Here is a 26,084-nt window from a genome sequence, read left to right on the forward strand (position 1 = left end):
CTTCTGCTATGGTGGGACCATGAGTAAGAATGTGGTAGATGTGGAAAGGAGCCACTTTCTTGAAGAAAATATTGATGGAGCACCACTACCAAATGCTTGTGTGAGGTGTGAAACCAGGACTAGAACAGCCGGGGTGCTATGGGTTACATGAAAAGTGCTCAAGGAAAGCTATATAGTGTCAAGATTAGAATAGACTAATCCTCCTCACAGGGTTGGAACAGTGGCAGCATTAATTGTTGCAGCTGCGTGGGACTGGAACAAACATAATAAGGGGTGCTACGGATGAGGCTTGAGATGCATTAACCAAAATGTGAAGAGCTCAGGACTGGAATAGCAGGAGATGCTTAGTATTGAATTACTGAAGTATTCTGCTGGTGGAAGCTTGCCAACATGGCCCCACTACGATTATTTCTAGCTACAGTGCTAGCCTATGATTGTGTTCAGCCCTCCATTAGAAAAACAAACCCAAAACATGCCAAGCACATAAGCTTATAAAGAAAAAGAAACAAGGATAGGAATAATACAAGAGATGCCATCATGCCAACCACAAAACTCATAACTAAAGAAATATATTTGGTTAATAAGGGCAAGAAACATTCTTAACTTTGCTCCCCAAGACAGTACAGTTTCTAATAACTCAGTATCAACTCATTACTGTCTTGGTGCTTGCCAGTGGAAGGAATTAGTATTTGCATCGAAGTGATTGTGCTGACAGTGCGGTTTTGACTGCCAGTCACTGAGCTGTTTGGTTTTTCCTTAAAGCTTTTTGTATATACTTCAAACGTTTTCTTTTCATATTTTTGTCAAGTTTCAGGCATTAGCAAAAACCCTTGTCTTTCACATGTTCTAAGATGCTCTGTTTGCTGCAGAATCCTTCCACTGTTGTAAAATTATGGAGTAGAAACTTTAGGGTCAGATTCTCAGCTGGCATTAATTGTCACAACTCCATCTATGCCTGTTAATACATTGTTTAGTAGCCAGTCCTATGTTTCAAGCCATTTTATTGTGGGAAAAAATCTTCCATACATGATTTAAATACAAATAGATGCAGCTTCCGTAGCCTCCCATCTCCTCCCCTCCCCCTGAGTTTGCAAACAGCCTGAAACAACAGCTCTCAAAGAGATGTGGACTGTTATCTCCACAGTAATGTTAGCCAGCCTAACAATTATCACTTTTACTTAGTTTAGTGCATCGTTTTAGCAGAAATCTTCAGCTAACGCACTTGTTAATCATCTGTGGATAAAATGGCAGACACTAGGCAGGGGAGAGTGGGGAGGTAGGTGACTTAGTTTTTGGAGTTGGGGTACTTGTGGCCCTTCCAGTGTTTCAAGTCAACAATGTGAAACACCTTCAGTGTTTCAAGTCACAAAGAGAAGGGGAAAAGGAGATTCAGCCTTTTCCCAATATGAAATGCCTCCCACTGCCTCTTGTGCATAAAGTACAAACTGACTCTCACACCTTTTCAGATACCAAATTTCCATTGCTGCTTTTGTAACACCTCTATCTTCTCCCCTGAGAACTACTCTACAAAACACTGGGGCGCATGAACATTTGGCACAGTGTAAATAAAATAAGCTGAATATAATGGTGCAAATTAAGTTAAATCAGATGTAACTAAATGGCTCAAAGCCTTAAAAGAGTGGAGACTTCACTGTGGATGCCTCCTGATAATCAGGGTGAAGAGAAGCCCAGAGCTGCCTGAGAAGTCCAGATGGGCAGAGGTCCCAAGAGGGAAAAGAGCAGTCAGCAGGTATCTGGTGTTGAGCAAGGGGAGGTGACTGATTGGACAGGCCTCCTCAACTGTTTGGGGCATTTAAAAAAAAACAAGTTGAGTCTTGAAGCTGGGGCTAATAAAATGCTTTTAAGTGTGTCTGAGAATGAAGGGACAAGTGAACTGTATCAAATGTGGCTAGTGGCTCTCTTTAACTGAGTGGTTTGGAGTGGCTAGGTAAAAGGTGCCCTAGGCAAGAGCGAGTGAGGAAGCAGCTGAGGATTGCATCCCTGAGCATGACGGGGAAAAGGACTCCCTGGCATTCTCTATACCACTGATTCTTCTCTGAAGACCTGAGATGTTGCAGAGCCTGCTTTGAGGTGGCATGAAGAGCTGAAATGACAATGCTGAGGTAGCTTCAGGGCAGTGAACAGAGCTGAGATGACAGTGTAGAGGCAGCTTAGAGTATCATGACAGTGTAGAGTATCATATGAGCAGCAGCTTAGTTGAGGGACTCCAACGAGGATCTACCCAGCACCAGAGTTGTGATCCTTCAGTTGGGGTGGATACCAGTCTTCAGAACGGCATTCTTCTTATCAACAAGAGATGTACCTGCTCAGATTTTGGACTTTTCCAAGCCTGGACAGTGCACAGTAAGCGGAGTACAAAAAGGGCAAGAGAGCAGTGGTTATCTCACCAGCTACTGACAGCTATGGGAGGAGGGCTGGATTTCTGACTTACTGAGGTACTTGGAGGTGGTAGCTTCACTTGATAGCATTGCTGCATTCACTTGGCTTCTCCAAATATATACCACACTTCCCTCCCCCTCCCTGCCATAAAAGCTGTATTTGTGTTAAAACCTCAGTCATTCCTCACAAGTGAGGAACTATTGTTCATCCTGAGCACAATTTTATTTTCCATTTTTTTTTTTTTCAGGGGGGAGGGAGGGAAGAAGAAACGAGTCCTAAGGCTAGTGGTGTTTGTGAGTAGAAATCCTTACATAATTGAATCTCCTTCTTTTACTGCCAAGCTGCATGTGGCAGAAGGACTACAGTAGCAAAATAAATCATAAAGAGGGGCAGCACGCTGTTCCTATGATTCACTTTCACATTTAATTAATTGAAAACCTTGACACCATCTGAAGCTGCCAGAGAATTCATCTCCACAGACAGCAAAGGAGGGGAGAGCCTTTGGAGCTGACAGATGACCGGCAGCTGGAGAGAAGCACATCACATCTCGCATGCAGGGTGATTAACCTGAGGGAACTCCACATTTCTAACACTAATCTGGCTCTTTAGGAAGAGAGCCACAAGCAAGAGATGCTGCAGGTGCAGCTCGCATCCAAGTCGTGTGCAGGCAGCTTGACAGCCCCAAGTCTCCACCCAACACTTTCCTCTTGGCACTGCCAGTCACACAGATGGCGACGCATTCTGGCAGTCGCTGCAGTAATTGCCAAGCAATGTCTATGTCTTTCTCCTGCGGGTCAGGGTGTTTTTAAGCCTATTCAGAGGCACTGGGTGTTGGTTACAGCCAAGGCTGGGGACTTCATCTGTGGTGTCAGTGCTCCTTCTGGGAGCAAAGCCAGAGGTTCCTAGCCAGAGGGTCTTGCCCTTCCGCTCAGGGTCAGACCAATCACCATACTGGGGTCAGGAAGGAATTTCACCTCATGAGCAAATTGGTTTGGACTGTGGTGGGGGGGTTGCCTTCCTCTGTAGCGGGGCGTGTGGCCCTTACCCAGGATGTCTGGAACATGTAATAACATTTCACAGAAGCAGGACATTGGCTGCTATGTCAGGTCAGGGCATTAGGTCTGTGTTGCATCAGGGGTGATGAGTCTTACGTAGAGTTTAGATTATGGTTTGTATGGGATGGTGTGGATAGGGATGATCCTACCTCAGGTAGGGGGCTGGATTAGTGTTCAACCTTTTTCCATTTGCAGATAGCTAAAAAACGTTGAATGGAGGTGCAGACCCCTTTGAAGTATTGATATTCATATACTTTTGATTGTACTTAAACTCACGGATGCCTGAGCCACAGTCAGTGGACCCCCAGGGATCTGCAGACCACAGGCTGAAAACCACTGGCCTAGATGATGCCTGGAGGTCCCTTCCAGCCCTACTTTTTCTGACTCCCCATCTGCCCTCGGATCTCTTCCATCGGTTTAAGACCAGTGGCTCTTGACCTTTGTTAAATGCAAGGTAACCTTTCCTTAGGCTGGAGGCAGCCCTTGGGAGATGCCATTTCTGGCCTTTCGCTTGTTTTTCTGACTTTGGAAACATAGTGCAAGTGCGCTGGTGCCGAGCCCGCAGCACGGCAGGAGGGTCTGGACCCTCTAGGCTCCTGTTGGAAATCTGGGAGGCTTGTGGCTCGGGTGCCTGATGTCCGCAGCCCCCACTAGAGGTCATGCTGTCTGCACCCTTGCACGGGTCTGAGCACCCGGGGCGCCCGACCGGCCCGCTCCACGACGGCCGCCTTAGACCAAGCTCTGGCAGGGCCTGGGCGCGCCTGCGCGCCTGTCCAGAGCCGGGCGCGGGGGTTAGGGGGCGCGCGCAGCACAGCCTCTGGTCTCCATGGTGACAACGGAACGCGGACCGCGGGCGCTGCGCGAAACGGAGGGCGGGGCCTACGCGAGGGAGGAGAGAGCCCTCCATTCACTTGGTCATGTGACCTAGACTCTACGTGTCAATCAATCCCCATAGGACCTTCCCCGGAGGGTGATTGGCTCCCGCACCGGAAGTGACTGGGGAGCCCGAGAGAGCAACTTGCTGCAGCTCCGCAAGCGCTGCCGGTAAGATGTGTAGTAAAAGGGTCGGGCCTGCGGTCCCGCTGCGTCCCGTCGTGCACTGTGGCTCCAGAGGGGCCGCTCCCGGCTCCTCTCTGTGGTTGAGTGTGGAGCTGCTGTGTCCGCGCGGCCTCCCGCCAGGCTCCCTCCTCCACCCCGCGTGGGGCCGGGCGCGTGCGAGGGGCGGGGCTTCTCCCTGCCCCTGAGCGGCGCCTGCCGGGAGCACGGCGGGCCCCGCCCTCTGCGTCAGCTGCGACGTAGGGTTGTGTTGCTCCCCGCCTGCTCCTCTCCCATCTGCTGCTCTGCTTTGCTCCGCTGCGCCTCCTGCTTGATCTGCTGCTCTGCTCCCTGCCCCATTCTTCCTGCCTTGTTTGCTGCTCTGCTTTCTGATCCCTGTCATATGCTCTGCTCTCTGCCAGATCCACTGCTCTGCTTTCTGCTCTTCCTGCCACTGTGCTGCTGGGCCGACACCCCTTCCCAATGTGCTGTGTGCCCCACACAGAGGCTGCACCTGCCACTTATTGCATGCACAGGTTGCCCCTCCCCCCCCCACCTTAGTGCGTGCCACTTATTTCCTCCTCATGAATGGTTCTCTTGTGCCCGTGGCCTGTGCGGTTTCCTACCCAGGACACCCAGATCCATGTTGTCAGCAGGCAGTGCCAGATCTGGATGTAGCAGCCAGTGCTGCAGTATGCTCTTGCTTAGGAAGCCAGAAAAGGGTGCAGTAAGCTGCCACTGTGATTTGGGCTTGTAGAAGTTGACCTCAGTAAGTGTGGTGCCCTGCTCCTTTCATCTTGTTACCCGTGTTGCGAGGCCCATTGCAAGGCCCTACCTGCACATAAAGAAAAAATGATTTCTGCCTAATGAGCTCACCTTGATAAGGGACTGAGCTTGAGTCTTGAAAGTAAGCATCTCTTCTGGGTACTAAAAGAAAGCTACTGTTTGAGGTGTCTTGGGCAGGGCCTCTTGCCAAGTGATTCTGGCAGATGGTCCTGCTTTGTAGTTGAGCTGCTTGAGTTTGTATGCTGACTTGACAGGGTTTTGATACTTCAAGAGGGTAAAGGGTTTACAGTGCAGGGGTTGCATGTGTTTCCATATCCTCCCCCCACCCATTTTGAGGTGTGAAATGATCTTAGGCATCCTCTAATCAGAAAGAGCCTTTCCAGTCTCATTGGTCTTCATGGTCTGTCCCCAGGGACACTGTTGCTGCCTGCCACCATGTTTGTCCTAGTGGAGATGACTGATACAGTGCGGATTCCTCCCTGGCAGTTTGAAAGAAAACTCAATGACTCCATCGCAGAGGAGCTGAACAAGAAATTAGCCAATAAGGTAAAGCTTTGAGCATACGATGTATGACCCAGAGTTCCTGGCAGCCATGGATGACTATTAGAAATAAAGTTTCAGCATGACTTTAGACATGAGGATCTTCACAGAGACTGAAGTGCTTGAGGCACCATAAACAGGGGCAGCAGTTTCCAATCTGTTGAGATCTTAAAGCTGCAAGTGCAAGGTGCTACACCTCAGGAAGAATAATAAACAATATAAAATGGGTGATACCTGGCTGGATGGCAGCACTGTGGAGAAGGATCTGGGAGTCTTGGTAGATTACAGACTCAATACGAGTGTGCAGCGTGACACAGCTGCACATAAAGCAAATTTGGTTTTGGGATGCATTAATAGAAGTATTAGGTGTAAGTCATGGGAGGCGATAGTATCTCTGTCCTTAGCACTGGTTAGGCCTTGTCTAGTGTATTGTAAACAGTTTTGGGTTCCACGTTTTAAAAAGGATGTGGAGAAGTTAGAGAGGGACCAGAGGTAGGAGACAAGAACAATAAAGGGCTTGGAAGACCAATCATACGAGGAAAGGCTGAAGGAGCTAGGCACATTCAGCTTGTAGAAGAGGTGCTTAAGAGGGGATGTAATACCAGTCTACAAATACTTGAAAGGCTGCCATAAAGAAGAGGGAAAACACCTTTTCTCTCCTGCAGAGAGGAGAACACAGACCAATGGCCTTAAGTTGCAGCAAAGTAGGTTTAAGCTGGATATCTGGAAAAATATCACGGTTAGAACAGTGAGACAGTGGAATAGACACCTAGGAAGTTGTGGACTCTCCACTAGAGCTGTTCAAGAACTTGGACAGCCACTAGTTGGGAATGATCTTGGCATAGCTATGCCTATGTTTTGTTATGGGTATTTCCTGTCCTGGCTTTGCAGTTTGCTGCATGAGACTGAGGCAGAATTCCCTCCCCTCCCCTCTCCTCCCCTGCTGTGTGTCAGGGTTTTTCAGGATTTTGTTTGTTTGTTTGTTTTTTAAGTCTTCCTCAGAGGGATTGGGTGTTGGATGCAGCCAGGGCTGGGGATTTTGACTGGGCCATGCCAGCACTCTTGCTCTGAGTTAAAGTGAGAGATTCCTGGCTAGAGGGTCTTGCCCCTCTGCTTATGGTCAGACCAATTGCCATATTTGGGGTCAGAAGGGAATTTAACCTCATGATCAGTTCGGTACAGACTGTGAAGGTTTTTGCCTTCCTATTCTATAGCAGGGGGCATGGCCCTTTTCCTGGAATCTCTTGAGCATGTATTAACTATCTTTAGAGAAGCAGGAAGTTGGCTGCTGTGGTCCCCCACTTTATCTGTGGCAGGTTAGGGTGTTGTGTCTTGTGCTGTGTCAGGGTTGACTGTAGTTTTGCTAAGAGGTTAGACAGTGGATTGAATGGGGTGGTTTGGAGAGGGATGATCCTGCCCCAGGCACAAGGTTGGACTAGATGACCTCTGAAGGTCCCTTCCAGCCCTACTTGTCTATGATTCTGTGGCTCTGATCTTATTTAATATATTCTTTAATGCTATAGAACAAACTGGTGAGGAATTCTTATATAATAAAGGGCTTAGTCCGTCTGTCTGTCCATAACGCTCTTGGAGCACTCCAGTTGGTTAGTGAAACAACCGTTCAAAGTCCGGAGCGCTGCCATGACGGAGGGGATAGAGTCGGGGGGGCACTCTGCCACCTCTGAGGAACAGGGCCTGGGGCAGAGAGGTGAAGTGAGGCTAGCGGCTTTGGAGTTGGTGGTGGTGCGGGGTGCTGGCAGAGGGGGACAAAAGGGAGCAAACTTCCCTCCCCCTGCTCCTGGGAGGTGGCAGCAGTGCAGGGTGGTGGCACTCTGTCCCTGTCCCTCCTGTCATTCTTGACGGGCAGTTGGGTAGTAAAGAATATATGAATAATATTTCGAGGTAATACTAAACTAACAGAACTGAATGCCAGGTGGGACCAAGAAACAATTAAAGAAACAGCTATTGACATTCTGAGTATGAAACAGGAATGTGAAATTCAGCCTGGAAAAATGCAAACTAATACCTCTTGAAAGAGAAATTAAGACAAAGGTGACAATTAGAAAGCAGTAAGGCTTTAAAAGAATGAGGGGCAGTAGTATCTAATTCTCTCTGCATTGGGTACTTGAAATGTGATATGGCAGCAAAAATCAATTAGATGGTGTAGTATATAAAAGGCATCATGTTATAGGACAGGGAGATCATAAGCTTCTCTGCATTACAGCTGGGACAGTGCCTGAGCTATAGCATTCAGTTCTAGCAAGGTCCAAAACCCAGAGTGCAATTAGGATGTTGAAGGGAATTCAAAGGAGAGCAAAAATATTGATCAGGGGCTGGAGAGAGCAGTATATGTGGAAAGATTATTAAAGACTAGATGTGTCTGTCTTGGCGACTGCTGATTTGGATGCTGGCTGCAAGTGTCTGTAATCTGCTAGGTTCTTTTTGGGCAGGGGTATCAAACGTACAGCCTGTGGACCAGGTCCACCTACAAAGCTCCATCATCCAGCTCCTTGTGCTGGCCCTGGGTCTGAGGAGACCCACACTGGGCATGGTACATGCCAGACCAGTTCCATGGGCAAGGCCTGGGATGTGCCCCACATAGGAACTGGGAACTCCATGCTGTGCAGTGCAGATCCCAGATCGGCAAGAGTGGTTGTCCACCTCATGGGTGTCCACCACTGTGCCACATGCACTGCCCACTGTGGGACACACGCTGCCCATAGCTCCTGCCCCAGCAGCTCTGAAATCTGCACCAGCTGCAGCGTGGGTCCCAGACTGGCTGAAGGATGTGCTGTGTGTGGTGTGGTTTCCAGAGTAGGTGCTATGTGTGGCACAGTCCAATCAGGCAGGCACCACACACAGCATAGCACCCACTCTGGCTAGTCTGAGATCTGTGCTATGTGCCTGTGGCCCAACTGTTTTGCCCATGACATGGATTTATTTTCTGGCACCAGAAAATACCACCCCCCTGCAGACCAGATCTGGTGCCTGCTCCCCCTGCAGGCACCAGATCTGGTCTGCAGGGGGAGCAGGGAGAGGATAGGGGTCCATGAGCCCAATCCAGTTTATAGACTGGATCCTGATACTCTTTCAGTCTGTGGGACTCGATGAGTTTAACACCCCTGTTATAGGAGAAATGGCAGAAGGACCATTGCCAGAGATATTTTAAAATGATCTGGAAAACCAGGAGAACCATTTTCCATTGGTGGGAATGAATGGAAAAGCTGTGACTTACTACTGCCTGTAATAAAGAGACTCCAAGCTCAAAGAGCGTATCAGTAACAATACTTTCAGGGTTCTCAAAGAACCACTGTTATATAATCCAGCTCTCATCCGAGTATGATTAGTTTGTGCATAATGTCAGGTACTCCCTGATACAAGGCAAAGAAGGCCTGTCTTCATTTCTGCTAAAAATCTTCATGAGTTGTCAATGAAGGAAGGCCCTTCCAGAAAGGGTTTCAAGGGCATGACTCCACAACAAGACAATAATCTGGCCTTTGGAAGAGCTAGGTTTGGCAATGAAACCCCCCTGCTTTCCTCCCCCCCCATCCCACGCAGGATGGTGCTTGTTATTTGAACCACTTATGGGGCTCCCTCTTCCCATGTTATCACTCCTGGCAACCCTCTCAGAGATCTCAGGTTGCAGTGATGCTCTCTTTAGAGCAAGTCAAAAAACCCCACAGAGGTGTCTCTGGAAAGTAATGTATGTGCATTTATGTTCCCCCTAAGAGAACTGGAGCCTTCTCCTTCATGGTGCCCTTGTCAGTCTCATAGGTATGAATTCAACAAGCACTCTCCCTTGTGGCAGTTCTGTTGGATATCCATCTACACTAGCTTAATTTTCAAAGTGGGTTTGAGACAAAGTGAGATGTGTGTGTGGCAGAGAGATTTAAAGAGATTAACCCTTTTGGATAACTGGAATTTATTGCTTTTTGGCTTTTTCTCTGGGCAGGTTGTATACAACGTTGGCCTCTGCATCTGTCTGTATGACATCATCAAGCTGGAGGATTCTTACATATTCCCTGGAGATGGTGCATCACACACCAAAGGTCTGCTGCTGTTTTTCTTAGCCGTGTGATTTTCTGGGTTCTTAAGTGCGTCTGGTTATCATTAAGAGGAAAGCTAAAGGAATTAATCAGGTTTCACAGCCCTGTCTACCCCTGTAGGGGTGCCAAAAGAAACAGTACCCTACCTGCCCTGTCAAAGGCTGATGTTTTACCTGTACCCAACACAGCTTTAAATTGCCAGGCCCATTCATATACTCCAGCAGACCTTTCCTCTAAACTGGCAGCACTATTGCTTTGGAGCAAACTTGGTACAGACCAAGATGAATTAAATTAAATTGATGTTTTCTGCTTGTTTTTATTCGTTTTAAGTTAGCAGGCTTAATCTTGGCTTTTATTTATACTTTTTACTGATTGGTAATTATTAAAATGTATTGAGAAATACATCCTTTGCACATAATTTGGCACTCTTGCTAACCAGGAAGGTATGCAATGTCTATGCACAATTATTTAAGCCAGGGTGGTCCACAGGAGGCAGAAGTGCCACAGGTAGCCTCTGCTTGTGGCATACAACAGATAAGGGAGGGGGACTGGCAGCAAAGTAGTAGACAGGGCAGGGAGCAGAAAGCAGAGGAGGAGGATCAGTGGCTCTCGGGGAGGTTCTGGTGCTAATTTTTGGGACACCTGCCAAAAAGGTTGGCCCCCACTGATTTAAGCAGCTATATAGCCTATTTTATATTGATTTGGTTTCATAGCTTTTGTATTTTTCAGAAAATAATGCATGTTGATGCATTTTTGGTAGGTGGTTATTTATTCATAGCCTCCAAGATGCATTTGGATGGAAGTTATAATTCAATTAAATGCATGCCAGCAGCATCTTAAAATATTTGTTATTTGTTAAAGAAGCTCCCTTAATTGTGCTAGAAACAAACTTACTTCTGTGTTATCCAAACATGTTTTGCACTTAAAATTGATTTATTGAACAAGAGAAAGATTGTCTGCAGTGAGGAAATTGAACTGATTGTTTCAAGGCTGATGGTTTAACCAGATTCAGAAGGGGATCAAACAGATCCATGCAGCATAATCCATTGGGGGTATTAAGCATGGTAGGGATGTGACCTCCAAATTAAGATTCCCTAGACCTCATAATACCAGAAGCTATTGGAGAGGAGAGGCAGGGGACAGATCAGTCTAAGCAGACCCTGAATAAATACATTTTCCCTTAGCATCCACTCCTTGCCACAGCGAGAGACAGGTTATTGGGCTAGATAGCTCTGTGGTCTGGCCAAATACAAGTTATTTTTGATTGCCCCATCCATTAAGGTTTTAGTCTTAGTAGATCTTGCCCTTTCACTACTAGCTTTAATCCTAGATTTTTTGAAGAGGAAAAAAGTTTTTTGTGCTCTTTCAAATCCCAGTTGTTATTTTTCCCCCAACCTTTAATGAACAAGTTATGGAATTAAAATGAAGAAAATACTTTCCTTATACAGGTCAATCGCATCTTATGCAGGGGTTAGGTGCTGAAGTCAGTGTGTAAAGCGAAAATTGGGATGGGAGGGGGGGTGGGGCTTGAGTTTGCACATGGCGCCGTGCCTAGAGCTGTGCGGCCGGCGGCAGTGGCACAGTGTGGCGGGGTGGTGGGGATGGCTGCGTGCTGCCCGGCCACCACCACGCTGCTGCTGCCGCCCGGCGGCCGGCCACACAGCTCTGGGCACGGCTCCATGGCGACAGCGGGAGGTTTTGGAGGCAGTGGCCATCACCACCACAATGGGCCTCCAGGTAAGCGGCAGTGCCGCCCCCTCTTCCACCCCACATATAGTTGAATTTGCGCAAGTTAAATGCGCGTATGATGCGACTGACTTGTATCTGCAGAAATCTCTGCTGTGTCAAAGCTGTTAAAGTGTTGTGCTTTAACAAACTGTGGATGCAGTTGTTTAGTCGGGGACTTTTTCCAGTTTTGTGGTTTGACCTTTTTTTTTAATTTCAGCACTGAATATGTACTGGTTAATGCTGTTGTTTAATATTTGGAATAGACTGTAATCAATTAGGCCTTAACAGGTGCTTGTCATAACGTGCATTTTAAATGGGTTTATTTTTAAAAACAAACCTAAGTATTTACTTTTACTTTGACAATGTTGATAAACATTAGAAATGACTGATCTTTTTTTTCCCCACCCTGCTGGGGCTTGGTAGAGCTTACATTAGGCAGAAATCTAGGGGTGGGCATCTGGCTTCCCTCTTCCTCAGGGCAGGGTTCAGATGGACAGCAGTAAGACCATGTTGGTGGCAAGTATCATTCTGAGTGGAAGTATCGCTCTACCTGGTGTTCAGTACCACATTCACTTTCCCTTAGCTCAGCCCTCCTTTCAACAGCTGAGTTTTGAGAACTTAATCTTGTATGCTGGAATAGAAAGAGGAGCACAGGAGACTGCTGAGCACCTCTTGCCTTGAGGGCTTGCCCATGTCATGGAGCTGCTGCCCCCACAACGGTGTCAGCACAGCCATCGCAGCAGACCCCCCTGGCAGAAATGTGCAGTGTGGTGGCAGAAGATTTTTCCTGGAAAACAGAAAACTAGGCTGGCAAAAGTATTCCTCTGTTAGTGTTGCTGCATCTGGACACTGGTTTGCCTGCACGGTAACATCAGTTAGGGAGGGGGATCTTTTCCATGCTCCTAGTCATCGAGTCATAGAATTGTAGAGTTCTCCTGTGTTTATATGATAAACATAAAGTACTCCTAAGTGTATCCAGCCTCTTGAAAACCTCCAGTGAATGAGGTTTCCATCCTTCAAAACCCCTTGAAAGCAGCTCTGGCATGGCTTCTCAAAGGACAAGCCTCAGCAGAGTCTTGAGCCAGCTTTTTGTCCCTGGTGATCTGTAACATTCCTGCCTCAGAGATCTGCTTCCTTTTGGTCAGCTCCTGGGAAGAGAGGCGTTTTCTTCTTTGAAAAGTGGGGGGGCAGAGTGCTGATGTCCCAGACAGCATAGCAGACTGCTTATGGCCAAGCAAATGGTTTTACTGTGCCAGTTCTGTTCCCTTTTTTCTTCTTCAGACTCCACTCTGTCCTCCCTGGGAATGCCCTTTTTCTGCTCCCCCAGCTCCCTCCAAGCTTTGCTCTTTCTGTGGTGCAGACAGCTGCCTTTGCAACAAAACAGCTACAGAATTATAGTATTACCTCCAAGGATGTATTTCTCAATAAATTTTAATAATTACCAGTCAGTAAGAAGTACAATGAAAGCCAAGATTAAACCTGCTAATTTAAAATTAATAAAACAAGCAGGAAACATCAATTTAATTTAATCCATCTTGGTCAGTACCAAGTTCTCTCCAAAGCAGTAATGCTGCCAGTCTTCAGGCCCTGTTGCTAGGCCCAGACTTCCATCTTTCCCTGGGGTGAGAAGGCCATCTAGTTGTCCTTCTTACTGAACTACTTAAGCAACTATTTACATCAACACATACACTGAGCCCCCCACAGTGTTCCCCGCTAGAACTCAGCCCACTTAGCTTCATGCATCATAGAAGATATCTAATGCAAATCTACTTTCCTGCAATTTAAAGCCATCACTTTGTGTCTTGCACTTTGTGGCAAGAGAGTATACAGTTATTCTCCCCCTTTATGGCAGCCTTTCAAATATTTGAAGATTTCTATGTCTCCCATTAATCGCCTTTTCTCCAAGCTGAACATGCCTGGTTCTTTTAACCTTTCCTCATATTGTTTGCACTTTACCATTTTCACCACCCACCTCTGGACACTTATCCAGCTTCTCCATATCCTTCTTAAAATATGGAACCCAACACTTGCACACAGTCCCCTAGATAGACTTAACCAGCATTGAGTAAAAAGGCACTTTCACCTTCCATGTCTTGTACCTAATACTCCTGTTGATGCAGGCCAAAATTGCATTTACATTTTTTTTGCAGCTGCATCACATCACTGACTCATGTTCAGTGTCTGATCCACCAAAAATCCTAGATCCTTCTTAGTAATACTACCACCCAGTCATTTTTCTTGCATGTTGTATCTGTGCTTTGGATGATTCTTTCCAAGGTATAGTATCTTGCATTTGTCTGCATTTGTCTATGCTGTCTCTAGCCCAGCTTTCCAGTGTTTCAGAATCCTTCTAAATATTACTTGTACCTTCTAAATTGTTTGCAGTCTTTCCCAGTTTTCTATCATCTGTAAATCAGGACGCACACTATTATGGCATCCAAATTATTAATAAACATGATAAATACCACCAGACTAAGGCAGACCCCTGTGGAACCCCATTCAAAATCTCCTGCAGTTCTGACATTGATCCATATATAATAACTCTTTGCTTGTGGTTATTAAGCCAGTTATGTATCAGCCTTACATTAATCAACCTTCCACTGTGCTTCTCAGTTGACAAAGTGTAGGATCCTTCTGAAGTTTGTCACCAGAATTTGTCGCCATTCTTTGCCTACTCCATGATGGTATGTGAGCAGTGGTTCTCAGTAATGGATCCATCACAGATCCTTTTGAGGTTAAGACGGGAGTTAAGCAAGGCTGTGTCGTCACTCCAACACTCCTTTCAATGCTACATCTGACTACCAATGAGCTTCTAGTCAGAGTGGAGTTAACCTACCGAATGGATGGTAAGCTGTTTAATTTTGGCTGACTCCGTGCCACCCTGACCTCAGTCATCAAGCTTCCTCCAGTGCACTGATAATGCTGTAGTTTTTGCTCACTTGGAAGCAGACCTTTGGGCAATTAGCAACCTCTTTACTGAGGCATACAAGAAAAGGGACTGGTTCTTAACATTCAGAAGAATATGGTCTTCCAGCACCACGCTCTTAATGAACGGTCCCCAGCTCTGGTATGCAGATTCACAGGGAGACTCCGAAGAATGTTGAGTATTTCCTGTACCTTGGAAGCCATCTCTCGCAGAAAGCTGAAATCAGTGAAGAAATTCAACATCACCTCAAATGTGCAAGTGAAGCCTTTGGATGCCCAAGGAAATGGTTGTTTGAAGATCACAGCATCAGATCCAAAACAAAGCTTAAGACTTACTAAACAGTTGTGGTCCCTATCTTAGTGTACAGAGCTGAAATGTGGACAATGTGCAAAAGACACCTTAAGTTGCTGGAGAAGTACCATCCATGATGCTTGTGCTTGAGCCTTTGAATCTGGTGGGAAGACAGATGATCCAACATTACCATCCTCTCACAAGCAAACACCACAAGCATTGAGGCAATGTTCATTTGACATCAGCTTTGCTGAGCCAGCCACGTCATCTGGATGTCCAACTCCAGACTCCTGTTTTATTTTCCCAGCTTAGTCAAGGCATATGCTCAAGAGGAGGAGAGATGCTTCAAGGACGTCCTCAAGGCCAACTTGAAAAAATGCAACATCATCTTGTGGGAAACTGTTGCCCAGGACCACCCTAAATGGAGGAAGAGTCTGCTGCAAAGATCTCTGTACTTTGAAACCTTACGATGACAACAGGAGATAGGAAAGTGGGAGTGGCAGAAATTGTGTATCATAGACCAAATCAGGAATCCAGAGCTACCCATGGAGACATGTGTTCGACTTGCAACAGAGTCTGTGGATCCCAGGTTGGCCTTGGCAGCCGTCTTTGGACCCACAGATAAGACAATCATCCTTGACTGTAAGGACTTGCTGGAGATATCACTTACATTAATCTTATGTCATGTGGGACTTTATCAAAAGCTTTACTAAAGTCCAAATACACTGTATCTATTGCTTTCCCTTCATCCACTCAGCCATTTACTTTGTCAAAGAAGATCAAGTTGTATGTTACGACTTGTTCTAACAAATTCATGCTAGCTGCTAGTAATGAGCTTTTCTTCCTCCAAATATTTGCAAATCTACTTCTTTATAATTTGCTCCAGTAACGTCCTGGGTATTGAAGTCAGGCCAAGCCATCCACACAGTTCCCCAGGCCATCTGTTGAGGACCTTCTGTAACGTTCTCAAGCATTTTTGCATATTCCAGAAACTCTTTGAACTGCAAGTCAATGCTCACTTTCTGCCCTGGATAATTCAGTTCAGGCACACAAAGGTCTGTATTCTAACTCATTCTTCCCAGTGGTTGAATGTAAAACTAGCTACATAGCGGTATTCACTGAAAACATATTTAGATCTGAAGTTTGTTACTTTGTGGGGTTTTTTTAATGTCCTACATAAACCTAATTGATACTTATTTCAAAATGTCACTTATACAGCTGTAATGAAGTAGAGATGCTGTTTCCTAAGTAGGCCAACCTTGGACATTTTATTTTTTCTTAAAACCAAAACACCTGTGGTTGTTTGGCTTTTTAAAAATAGAGGTTAAAACCACAGTGGTCGGAAGTGTGCTTCTTCTGAGAGTCCTTCTGCCAGTTCTTTCAGCGCCTTGGTATAAAGATTTGCCAGACCCTACTTACAAATTAATTTAAACTAATCAAAAGCTCTCTTATGCTCCCTTTAGTTACCGTGACTCTTGGCCTTTTCCCTTTGTCTGTGTTATTTTTGTTAGCTGCCCGGTTGCAGCTTAGCTTTCCTTTGTGAGGGCTGGGGCACAGTAGCTGGTGAGCAACCTTGCCTTCTGAGTTTTCTGTTAACCGTTCATCCAGACTGTTTAGGAGGGGACCCGCAGCTTCTTTGGTGACAGACTTTATAGAGCCCCCTTTGGTCCTTAACTTCCCTTGTTATGTGTAACTCCATTTGTATCTCTGCTTCCCTGATTTTGTCCCTGCAAGTTCTTGCTCTTTTTTGGTATGCCTCCTTAGTGACTTGCCCTTCCTTCCAGGTTTTCCTTTTGATTTTGATGAAGCTCGTTGTGTTAGCCACATTGTTCCTCTGCCATCCTTGTGTTTCCATTGTGTTGGAGTAGTTCTTTGTTGAATTTCCAATACTATGCATTTCTTGGACCTCTTCATCCTTCAGCCTGTCTACCTTTGGGACCTTAGCTATTGTTTCTCTGGGTTGGTTGGAATCCACCCTTTTCAAATGTAGTATCTTAGTTCTGCTAACCTCACGCTTTCCTTGTCTTTAGAATCATGAATTCTCTCATATCATGATAATTTCCTCCCAGGTTTTCCATCACCTTCATGTTCTTGATGAATTCTGTCCTAATTGTACTTTGGATCCCAGCTTCTCCAGTCTTCCTCTGCTGGAAAAATGCTTTTAACAAGTATTATAGGTAATATTTTTTAAATTGACTTAAGTAAAATTATTTATATTAGATTGAACTTGAGTAACATTAAGTGTAGTTCTGTGTAGTGATCCTGTGCATCACCTTGCAGCTATTGCTTTTCACCTCAGTGGCACTTGTGTTTCAGTGGCAAAATACATTATTGCTTCTGCTGTAGTAGTGCCCCAGAAGGGCCCATTGTAATAAGTAGTGTTTAGAAAAAAATAGTTTCTTCTTTGAGAACTTAATTTTAATACAAGACACAGCAAGTAGATGTTGTTTAGTGAGAGTAACTGTAATGAATCCATGCAATTACATAGACCATTTTAAGTGCACAACATATTGATTGCAAATAACTTTAAAGTATTGTTTGTTCATGCTCTTGGCCTACTTGGTATCTGGGATTAAAAGTGCTAAAGAAACCTCAGATAGAATCTTAGAGAGAATATATATATGACAGGTAGTTGGGTTTTTTTAAATTGGCTATCAAAGGGAGCAAGGCATCAATGATCTTTGTTTCATTCCAGTGCATTTTCGGTATGTGGTGTTCCATCCTTTTCTGGACGAGATTCTGATCGGGAATATTAAAAGCTGTAGTCAGGATGGAGTTCACGGTAAACTCAACTTCTGACATCGGGGGCACCATAGCTGTCAGGCACTGGGTTAATTCAGAACTGTAACAATGAGATTGATTTTGTTGGACTATGAAGTTTTAGAATCCTGAATCACTGTTCCTAATTTGGCTTGGCTCAGTAGAGGCTAAATGCCATCTGATGGGAACCTGCAGTGATCTGATTTCAATATGAGTTTCAGCTTGGCCACAGGGTTTTGCCCAGACCCTTTATTTGGTTGCCTATTTGATTGTCTTAGAAGAATTTGATAACTGATATTTATAGATGGGTGAGCACATTGCAAACTAGGACATCAGCTTACTTTGCTATCTGGATTTCAAACAGTTGGGCTTTTATAACTCACTTGTTTTAAAAGGGGTATTATCGGCTTACTTTACATATTGGTGCAAAGTCTCTTGCCTACCATAAATTGCATGTAAAACCTCAGATCACTTTGTGCATCTGAATAGTGGAAAATAATTTTTGTTTATATTGTGGATTTGACAGCACTTCAGAGACCCACACACCAGTAGAGGGGAGAAATTCCCCTAAAAATAGGAAGTTGAATTTATAGAGATGTAAATTTACTAGGAAAGTTGGGGTAGGGTACAATAACTGCTATTGTTTTGCTGTAAAAAAAAAAGCAAAATAGAAAAAAATGAATCTTGAGTTGATGTGTCTCGCATTTAATGTGCTCCATCACCCACGACAGAATAATTTCATTTTTAATCTTTCTTCATTTTGCAGTTTCTCTTGGGTTCTTTGATGATATCATCATCCCTCCAGAGTCTCTGCAGCAGCCTACTAAATTGTATCCTCTGACCAACAGTGACTCATGTAAAATAAAGGAGGAAAGTGACTGCAATAGTTCCAGTTCCTCACATCCCATACTATTTTATGAAGACTCGACAACAGTAGCTAGTGTCATGCCAGGTGGTGGGCATGTGAGATCAACTGCTAGACAACTAACCCCCTATGGGGTCACAGCCAGTAGGACTCTGCCACCTGCTAGAAGTGAATAGTAAAGTCCCTCTAGCAGCTGGATTCTAACACCATCTTAAATTGTCTCCAGTCTTGTGTGTCCCCCACTCCATATGAAGCACCTAAACAGGGGCAGGACTCTGGGAGTATTCTTTTTTGATCCAATGTCAAGTGACTAGTTTATGCTTTGAAGCGTGAGCACTGTGTGCCATCAAGATAAAAGGCCCAGAGACTTGGAATTTGTATAGACAGTACTGAAAGTAGTGTGGTGCACTTTAAGAAATAACTGTAAAATGGTGAATCCCAAGATTCAAACTAAGGGTTGTAAGAGAATTTGGTCACATCACAGTGAGATTAGACCACTGTGTTCTCACAATCACTATTTACTGCCTTGACTGTTGACCTAACCAGTGATGAAGCAGAGCAGGTGTGGGTATGGGAATATGAGACTGAAGAAGGAGCACATGACCTGTACATGGACATTGGGGAGGAGATCCGCTTCCGGGTAGTGGATGAGACCTTTGTTGACACATCCCCTACAGGCCCAAGCTCTGCAGAGACCTCCACTTCAGGTGCCACAGAAGAAGTCCAGAAGGAGGCACCCTACACTCTTGTGGTAACTAAGCGTAAATCATACAGCACCATAGCCCCGCTTGGTATTTACAGAGAATGCCCCTTTCCTAGGGAGCTTATGGCCTTAAGTTGGACATATGGCAGGGAGAATGACAAACTGGAAATCACTGACAAAGTGAGCTTGGTCACCTGTGCATTTGGTGTGTTTCTTCAGTGTAGTAGGCTTCAGATGGGGTGGAGCTCAGACCTTGAAGGCTGATTCCCAAGTAGGGCACTCAGAGGAGGGGTAAGAGATCTGGAGCAAGGACCTGATGCGCATAATTGGAGAATGATATACACCTAGTGTTGCACAGTAACCAAATGACTCCTCCCCAGAAGAGCTTGTGATCTAAAGGGCTGAATGAGGACAACACAGGATGCATAAGGAAGTCAAAATGCTCAACTACTTTTGATGCTTCCTTAAACTGGCTCTTGTCAGTGATGAAATGTGTTGGCCATGGGTGCAAGAAATGAGGCAGAAAAGGTGGGAAGAGACTCTTTGAAGTGACCTGTCCACCAAGCATTAGAAATGAGGTTGGAACATAAAAGTTCAGTGTGAGCATGGCTCTGATTGGGAGATGACTCCAGTAGACAACTCATGGGGGAGGTGGGCAGGGGAGAAGGTGGCTGTATCTGAATTTTTCCCCAACTAATCCAGATGGGTGAAGTGTTCAGTCCTGGCCAGTCATAAATGTTAATTTCTTATTATGTCTCTTGACAGGGATCAATCAGTGAGCCAGGACTCGGCCTTCTCTCGTGGTGGACAAACAGTTAACAGACAGAACCTGCCCTGCAGGATTCCATAGGATGGATGCTTTAGACCACAGGAGCCAGCTAATGTTCTCCATCTCTGTCCTGCTTTAGACCGATTTTTTTTTTCCCCTGACCAGACTGACACTTTTCAAGAAATACCTCAATCAGAACTACAGAAGTTAAGCTGTTTACTGGAAATGGCTGACCAGTAATGAAAGCCTAGCAGCAACTAACTCAGTTGGAGCATGGACCTCGTAGAAAACAGGGCAGAACTAGATCCAGGTGCCAGAGGAAAGCCTTTGCTCTTCTGATGTGAGAAAGGAGCTTGAGTTTAGTGAATAGTGGGCAAGGAGAGGCCCATACATGGTTGGGGTGCCTGGAAGGAGTGTCCTAACTCTCTCCTGCTTCTTTGGAAGCTGGACTCTGTAAGGGTTGGAAGTGTTGCATGTACAATCTTGGTAAAAAATCCAGTGAAGTGCTGCTGTTGGTTTGGTAGCAGGAGAAGAAATGGCAAAATGTGGAAAAAGGGAGGAGCTGGTCTTTCATAGACTTTGTAATCCCTGCTGTGTGCGGGAGAAAGGCAGTGGTAACTGCAAGAACGGGAGTCCAGGCCATGCATGGGGAAGTCAGCCCTCCAGGGGATTTGGACTCTGTCATGAGTCAAAGCTGGTATGGGGGCAGCTGAACAGGAAGCAACTTAGTTGTTATGTCTAAGCTCTTGGAAAGCAGTTGGCTGCTGCTGAGAGCTGAAATGCTGTAATGCAGTGGGTGGCCTGTATTTTTATTTATATTGAGTAGGCCTAGCTCTACTGGAGTCTGCCTGAATTGATCACTTAATTGTCAACGGGAGTAGATCCATGTGGCTGTTGCTAAGGTTGTAATTCCAATTGCTTCTGTGGGTGGGCTGGTATTGATACCAGAAACAAATAAACAGTGATGATGACTGCACACAACCCATCCTGCTTTACTAAAGAGAGACTGAGCTTCCTTTCCAGCAGGAAGGAAACAGCCAAGTCTCCCAGAGTCTAGCTAACAGTACCTCTAAAAGCAGACGGTCTGTTTGACTGCTCAGACTAGCCCTGTCCTTTCTACAGTGGAGGCCAGTAACAAAGAACTGCCATCACCCTGTCTGACAGCAGTGAAAGGACAGCTGGGGAATAGAACAGTAGGAGCCTGTGCAGGGCATGGAGCCAGGACTGTGATGTGTTACACATGACTAAAAAGCAGCTACATTTAGCAGTGAGGGACTGTAATTCCCTTGGATGGTGATTCTGCAAACCTCAAACCATGAAAGCCAAGCTTGAGTCACCAGAGCCCTCCCTGCAATGCAATTACAGACCCTTAATTCTAAGCCTGACTATTCCTGCTTCATAGCCTTAAAGGGGGTTTGAAAACCTTCAGCTTCTTGCAGTCATTTGAGCCAGTAAAATCCTCTCTCTCCAAGCACCAAATTTCCTGAGTACTACTAATCTGAACAGCCAGGAAGCAGGACTGCTAATAGCAAACAAGGCTGGATTTGTTTGCAGAACTAGTTTCTAGTATCAAAAAGAGAAGCAGCAGAATTTGGAGCATGAACTAGTCCCAGGCTCAAAGTAGAAAATACTGTCACAAAGACTTGGCATTGGATTCCAAACCCCCAGAATCTGACCAGAATTCCCACTGGTGTTGAGAGTCTTATCAGAAGAAAGCCAAGTAGCAAGTTCTTCATGGTCATGTCTGTGTAGGCGGGGGATAATATAGTACAGCAGCACCACTCTACTTAGTTGTTCTCCCCCTGGTGCCACAGGAAGAGTTCACATTGCTGTTTTCAAACCTGCACCTATTTCTAGGAGCAGGAAAGGCTTCCAACTTTAGCATAGTTACTTGCTAAAATTCTTCCTAATATGCCAGAACTATTAGCATGACCTCGTTTACAGTGCATTACCACTGTTTCTTTTGAAAAAAAATGCATTAAAATGGGTTCATTGACACTACTTATGAATTATCCTGCTTCTGCCTGTAATTCTTTATATTCCCAGGCTGGGAATTTCAAACCATATGCTGGAGAAGCAGATCTTCAAGTTAGTAGTGTTTTATCCCCAAGCCAAACATGGGAGGTTCTTGGAGCTGTGCACTCGCCTATCTAGTACAAACATTATTGCTTTTGGTCTTACAGGACAAAGCTTTGATTGAAGTTTTATGTGCAGGTTAGAGGGTTAGGACAAACCTAAATGGGTGATGGCAAATTAATTTTGCAAGTGGCTGTGTCCAATGACTGCTGTATGCATACACAGGAACAACAGTGCTGCTAACTTAGTGGTCATGCTAATCCTAACACTTTGGTGTTCTTGGCACATACCTGTATCCACTAGAGATCCTGTATCAATTCCATTCAATACTTAGCAGACCAACTAGTGATAGTTTTGATGACTTGAAGGTCTTGCAGTGACTTTCTGAGGTTGGTATGGTAGATTTCTGCCTGAGCTAGCAAGATCCACTGAGTGAGCTCATCTTCTCACCTCAACGGGGGAGTTTGACTATCCTGTTGTTCTGTGGTAACATTGTGGCTACAGGATAGACATACAGACTTGTTCTTTTATCTGTTCAGTACAGCTGGGACAATAGGATTCTGGAGTGGCCATCAGCAAGGCTCATAACATTTTGTACTTGCAAGAGTTTTTAGGAGAGTAGATGCAGCTGGCCTTCCATTTCTACACCCTTATTTCTGGGCGTGAGTTGCAGCAACCGAGACTGTCTGCCCATAGCCTGCACTTGTTTTTTGTTGGGGTTTTTTTTTTTTTTTGGGGGGGGGGGGGGGGAGAGAAGAGTAGTGTTTGCCACTTGTGCTTTGAGCAGTGATACTATGCTACTCTGGCCTCCCTATTAGACTGCTGCTTTGAGGGGAAAATACTATCAATGAAAGATCTAGTGCAGGTATATTCCAATAAGTTACACTGCAAGTAGAGAGAGTTACACTGCAGGGATGAGAGAGGAGTCAGAAATACTGATATCAAGAAAGCATGCAATAAGCCAGAACAGTCAGTCACAATCTTTGATTTTATTGTAAATCATTCAGCTGTCATGGAAATGACCAGACAGAAAACCACACATTCCCTTCAAAAATAAATATTAAGTTGTGGGACCATTAAAATTTGAACCAAAATGAGAAAGGGAGCTACAGAATTTAGAAGACAAACAAAACAAAAAACAAAACAAAACAAAAAATAAAAAAAAATGTAAGCCTTGCTGCACTCCCCGTTTGTAGCTTCGGTGCAGAGGAAGTGCCATCACGAAAAGGAAGCTATGGTTACATTTGATCAGACACGTATTCTTAAGAACAGGCATGGAACTGCACTTTTATGAAAATGCCAGAGCCAAGTCCTCTGGGAATGCATGTACATGTTTCAGTGCTGCTGCAGCTCTTTCATTCTGTTCAGGGCACTGCCAGCCTTAAACCACTCAATCTGTGTCTCGTTGAAGGTGTGATTCAGTATGATGGTCTCCTCACTCCCATTGGGATGTTTGATGATGCATTTCAAAGGCTATGGGGGAAGCAAGAGATCAGTGCATTTCTTTCCCTCCCCCCACATCATGGAAAGGCCCTTAATAAATGTAGCTGTTCACTAGAAAGTCCCTGACCCTACTCCACTAAAAGCTGCTTAACCCGTTTTCAAAATGGGTATAAAAAAAACCAAACAAACAAACACTGAGACCCTGATGTAGGAGGAAGCCACCCATTATGGCCAGCACTTCATCTCTATGGACCACAAGTCCACATTACTAGATGTTCTATAGGCCTGTCTCTATTGTTCAGAGGGATTAATATTCCCTCCTCTACTTTTAGATGTCATAGCTTTCCTCCAGCTCCAGCCATAGTTAATCCTTGTAAATAATGCCCATGTAGGCAGAGCTCTACATGCTACAATGAGAAGCATGCTCTTGTGAGATCTCATCCAGTTACCTTTCCAGGTGCAAAATCTTTTAGGCCCACTATGCTCAGCTTATCCACAGGGTGGATCTTGTTGTAGTCAGCTGGGTCAGCAAAAGTGAGAGGTAATAGGCCTTGCTTCTTCAGGTTGGTTTCTGGGAACAGAGATGCAGATAGACAGTCAGGTTCAGAGGCCGCCACAGAAGCTTTTAAGATTAGCTCATGGGGTAATTAGTTTGATATTTTACAGGATGCAATATCATGTACCAATTGTGCTCTCTGTCACTCAGAGCCCAGCAGCTCACTAGCCACAGAGTATAGTTTATTCAGCAGCTTTAACTTAATTTGGGCAAGTGAAACAAGATGCCGCCTCAAATTACCGTACTGCTCACCAAATGATTGGGAGGCAAATCTTCTCCCTCCTCTCATCTCCCAATACATTACCGGAACCTGACAGAGGGATTAAGATGGCGAAGTGTTTACTGGGAATATGATGAAGCAGCTCATATTAAATTAGTACTCCAAGACCTAACAGTGGGCTCTGGGTTAGTATCATTGATCAAATACTAAATAAAGGAACTTTCAGAGCTCATCATGACAGTAATGCTGTACCTAGGAGAGCTGTTTGAACATGGAGAGCATGCTGTAGCTGTGCAGTATTGTGTATCCACTACTGAAACAGGACATGGGTTCTTCTAAAAATTGTTTCATACTTGGTTTCTGTTCTTTCTAGACCGCTTGGTGAGATTGACCTGGTCTTTAAGTATTGTCAGCTGCCTGACCTAGTACTTTCAAAGGGGAAGGGAGGGGAGAAGAAAAAACAATTGCCAGTCTTTTGGGCCTATAAGGCCCGCTTCTGGTTGATCCAGGGTACTTGAGTGCGAAAGACTCATGAACCCACTTGGCACGACAACCCCTAACTTAAGACCCAGTGCTTTAAAATACTCTCTCAGACATTTTGGCCACTGGAAGAGTAGCCCCACCATAATCCCATCCCTGTCCCTTTCCATTGCAAGTCCTGCTTAAGAATGTTAAAAAGTGGGTGTTACTTCAGACCTGAGGAAGGACCTCTGATGGCTGAAAGCTTGTCCAACAGCTCTTCCAGCCATACAGTTGGTTCAGAAAGAAACAGCATAAAAGCAGCCTTGCCTCAATATCTTTAAAGGTACATGCATGCAAACTAAAGTGTCAGTGGAGTTTCAATTTTGAATATTGAAAGGATAGTTAGAGGATGGGGATCAGTTTCTAGACCCATGAGAAACAGCAATGGGCAACAACAGAAATTCAGGTTGGTCATTAGAACTTTCTAACCAGGATGGTGGTTAAACACTGGATCAGACTGCACAGCCTCCCTAAATCATCTCTATCAAGGCAAATTTAAGGGCAGGTTACACAAAAATGTGATGTTCAAGACAGGTGTATTTCTGCCTAAACCAAGGTGTTGGTCTAGATCAGGGCTGTCCAACTTCTCCCATGGCTGGGGGACTGCATGCTACGGTGTCCGTATATTATAGGGGTGGCCCTCCCAGGACCCTACAGCCACATGCACAAGTCTGGCAGTGTACAACTCCCTGCCCCCACTCTATAAGCTGCTGCACAGCTGTAGGAGGGCCTATGAGTCACCAGTTGAACAGCCCTTGTCTAGGTGGGCTACTGAGGTCCCTTCCAGACTCATTTCTAGGATAGCATTACCATTACATTTATTTCCTTTACTCTTGTGACACCCCACTCCTCTCTCGTACAACCAATCAAGAAATCTAAGCAAGGGCTGGTAGCCTGAATTATCTTTCTTCCCCCTACACACATGTAAGTGGAAAGCATTAGCATTTAACTAATGTTTCTAACCTGAAAAGTTGGGAAAGCATCATGTAGAGGAGGACAGCAGTTATGAGGCACTTATTCAACTGGTATAGTTTAAAACTCTGGGCCATTTTTATCCCCATGAAAAGTGATTGTCACTGGAATTACTGTAGAGGGAAAAGACTGTTCCACTGGCTGTCCCCTATACCCACAGAGGGGAAGTGGGGAACGCTGTACTTCTGGCAAACTGCTTTTATAATCCCCTTGACTGGTCTGCTCATTGAGGCATGGATTGCCTTCAATTCCAGGTCTTCAGTTCTTAGCAACCCCTCCCCTGCTTTACTGGATAATAAAAATTAGCAGAAAGTGGGATACTGGTAAGATGTAAAGCCACATGTGCCGACAGAGACTCCTGATGAGATGGCCCACTGAAGCTGGTTCAGCA

At 45.2% G+C, this 26,084-nt stretch overlaps 2 protein-coding genes across 6 annotated transcripts in view; one reads left to right on the top strand and one right to left on the bottom strand.

Annotated features, from left to right (window-relative positions):
* The first annotated feature begins 1,695 nt into the window (after positions 1-1,695).
* POLR3H (RNA polymerase III subunit H) lies at positions 1,696-21,728 on the top strand. 4 transcript variants are annotated; one of them, XM_006027657.2, is made up of 7 exons: positions 1,696-1,750; positions 5,689-5,822; positions 9,769-9,865; positions 17,503-17,589; positions 18,334-18,397; positions 18,979-19,183; positions 19,901-21,728. In XM_006027657.2, the coding sequence occupies exons 2-7, from the start codon at positions 5,712-5,714 to the stop codon at positions 19,952-19,954; spliced, it is 618 nt and encodes a 205-aa protein (XP_006027719.1). In that variant the 5' UTR covers positions 1,696-1,750; positions 5,689-5,711; the 3' UTR covers positions 19,955-21,728. The 4 variants fall into 4 exon arrangements, with proteins under 4 accessions (XP_006027719.1, XP_006027718.1, XP_025064737.1 ...); XM_006027656.2 differs by lacking the exon at positions 1,696-1,750 and adding an exon at positions 4,409-4,499; XM_025208952.1 differs by lacking the exon at positions 1,696-1,750 and adding an exon at positions 4,825-5,259.
* Positions 21,729-22,948: 1,220 nt separating this feature from the next.
* The window catches only part of ACO2 (aconitase 2), a 31,931-nt gene continuing 28,795 nt past the window's right edge, over positions 22,949-26,084 (bottom strand). For both annotated transcript variants that reach the window (XM_025208923.1, XM_006027658.3), the window contains 2 exons: positions 23,873-23,994; positions 22,949-23,453 (listed from right to left, as the gene is read on the bottom strand). In XM_025208923.1, the coding sequence (XP_025064708.1) occupies positions 23,316-23,453; positions 23,873-23,994 (260 nt within the window). In that variant the 3' untranslated portion in view covers positions 22,949-23,315. The remainder of the gene's footprint in view (positions 23,454-23,872; positions 23,995-26,084) is intronic.

This window comes from Alligator sinensis, unplaced genomic scaffold (genome assembly GCF_000455745.1).
Source record: "Alligator sinensis unplaced genomic scaffold, ASM45574v1 scaffold215_1, whole genome shotgun sequence".
Taxonomy (NCBI): Eukaryota; Metazoa; Chordata; order Crocodylia; family Alligatoridae; genus Alligator; species Alligator sinensis.